At 53.6% G+C, this 1,700-nt stretch overlaps 2 protein-coding genes across 2 annotated transcripts; both read right to left on the bottom strand.

The window, feature by feature from the left end:
• Positions 1-52: 52 nt before the first annotated feature.
• PPTG_05661 (hypothetical protein) lies at positions 53-842 on the bottom strand (the record flags this gene model as incomplete). The annotated part of the gene is made up of 2 exons (XM_008899369.1): positions 53-135; positions 164-842. The coding sequence occupies 2 exons, from the start codon at positions 840-842 to the stop codon at positions 53-55; spliced, it is 762 nt and encodes a 253-aa protein (XP_008897617.1).
• Positions 843-934: 92 nt separating this feature from the next.
• On the bottom strand, positions 935-1,699 carry PPTG_05660 (hypothetical protein; the record flags this gene model as incomplete). Its single annotated transcript, XM_008899368.1, has 1 exon — positions 935-1,699. One exon carries the CDS (start codon positions 1,697-1,699, stop codon positions 935-937), a length of 765 nt encoding a protein of 254 aa, XP_008897616.1.
• Between the last annotated feature and the right edge of the window lies 1 nt (position 1,700).

The following is a 1,700-nucleotide window of genomic DNA, read 5'->3' as shown; positions in this document are numbered from 1 at the left end:
TGGTTAGTCGTACATCGTTCGTTGTTTCCTTCACGTTGATGCTTAACCAGACTCACACGTGCTGAACTTTCTTGGCGTTCAGTTCGTTCTCCTTCCGAGCTCCTTGCTTGTTGTTGCTGTCGTTCTTTGAGCCTTCTAATGGCAGCTTCAGCTTCAGCCTTACGCATCTGTCGTCGTGCGGCATCAACTCGTCGCTGTTCTTCATCAGTCTCATGCTCTGTGCTCCGACGTTTCGCTAACAGAGCCTTTATGCGTCGACGTTTGGCTTGTTTCCTCGCCCTTCGTCTCTCTAGTCTGGCCTGCTCCACACTATACGCTTGTTCGTTCATACCTGGTCTTTCGTCGTTCGTGCTCGGTGCTTCGTTGTTACTCTCGTCGACCATCACTGACTCCATGCCTACCACTGACTCGTCCACTGCGCCGGTGTCTGCGCCTTCTCCAATTAGAAGTCCGGCTCCGCCTTCTCCAGATTGAAGCATACTCGACTCATTTTCGTTTTGACGCTGAGCTTCGCCTTCTCCAGATCGACGTCTTTCCTTGGCTCCAATGTCAACACCACCCTTGCCCCTATCGTCCTGGTCGGCACGTACAAACTTCGCCGACGCCATCGCTGGTCTCACCGTCATTACATACCTAGCGGCACGTTCCTTATCATACGAGGCCTCGTCCTTCTTCATTCGCTTCACCCACTCGTGTGGCTCACCACTAGCACTGGAATATCGTGGCACGGCTTTCTCATTGTGCCCGTCTAAGCACTCCACACCACCATCCTTTGACTTGTCGTGTCGAGACACCACGCTCGTTTCCATCTTACGGCCAGTTTCTCTTCCTTGTAGTCTCATAGTACACACCGAAGTCACGCGTCCTTCTTCACCACGTTCCTCGATTGCGACTACTTGGGGTCCTTCATCTCGCTCCGAACGCCGTATCCCCTCTACTGCGCTCGACTCGCGTTTCCCGCTGTTGGTAGTGGCTCTTGACTTCGCTGCTTCATGTACTCGTCGTTCCGTGCCTTGGCTTCGGTATCGGTGCAGTTACGAGCATAATGTCCGAGCTTCCCGCACGCATAACACTTCGGTCTAGGTTGACTCGTGCACTGTCTCGACCAATGCCCTTCCTGGCCGCATCGGAAGCATGTAACGCTGCTGGCTTGTTCGTTGCCACGCGCTTGCTGCCCACTGTTGGATCGTTCAACCCCGTTCGACTTCACAATGTTCTTCTTTTTGTCATCCGTCGTCGTCTGTCGCACAGCCGCCTTCAAACGCTTCTTCCTTGGCTTCGCCGCCTCCTCATCATCACTGGAGTTGAGTTCGCGATTTCTCTTGAACTTGATCTTGGCGCCTGCGTTCTTCGGTTCTTGGCCACCACTCGACTTCGCACTCACAACTAACCGTTTACGCTCAGCCTTCCTCGGTTCATACCAATATTTACCGTTCCATACGTGACCAGGTGGTGAATCCCACGTCCCCGAAAATGTATTGTAGACTCCCTGTGGATTCGTAAAAAGCGCGACCGGTTGCACATCACCTGTTGTCGATGCTCCGTCCTCCATGTGCGTGAGCGCCACTACACCTGTTCCACTAATCCCAGGTATGACTCCTGTTTGCCCCGTGGTGCCGTCCATAGGAATCACAAACCGACTAGGAGCGGTAGCCCATGGCTGTCCAATGTTAACCATCCCTTGGGCCACGTTGTCCATG

The sequence above is a fragment of the Phytophthora parasitica genome (assembly GCF_000247585.1).
Source record: "Phytophthora parasitica INRA-310 unplaced genomic scaffold supercont2.8, whole genome shotgun sequence".
Classification (NCBI taxonomy): Eukaryota; Oomycota; class Peronosporomycetes; order Peronosporales; family Peronosporaceae; genus Phytophthora; species Phytophthora nicotianae.
Note: the sequence above shows the minus strand (reverse complement) of the source record. Positions and strands in the feature narration are given on the sequence as shown.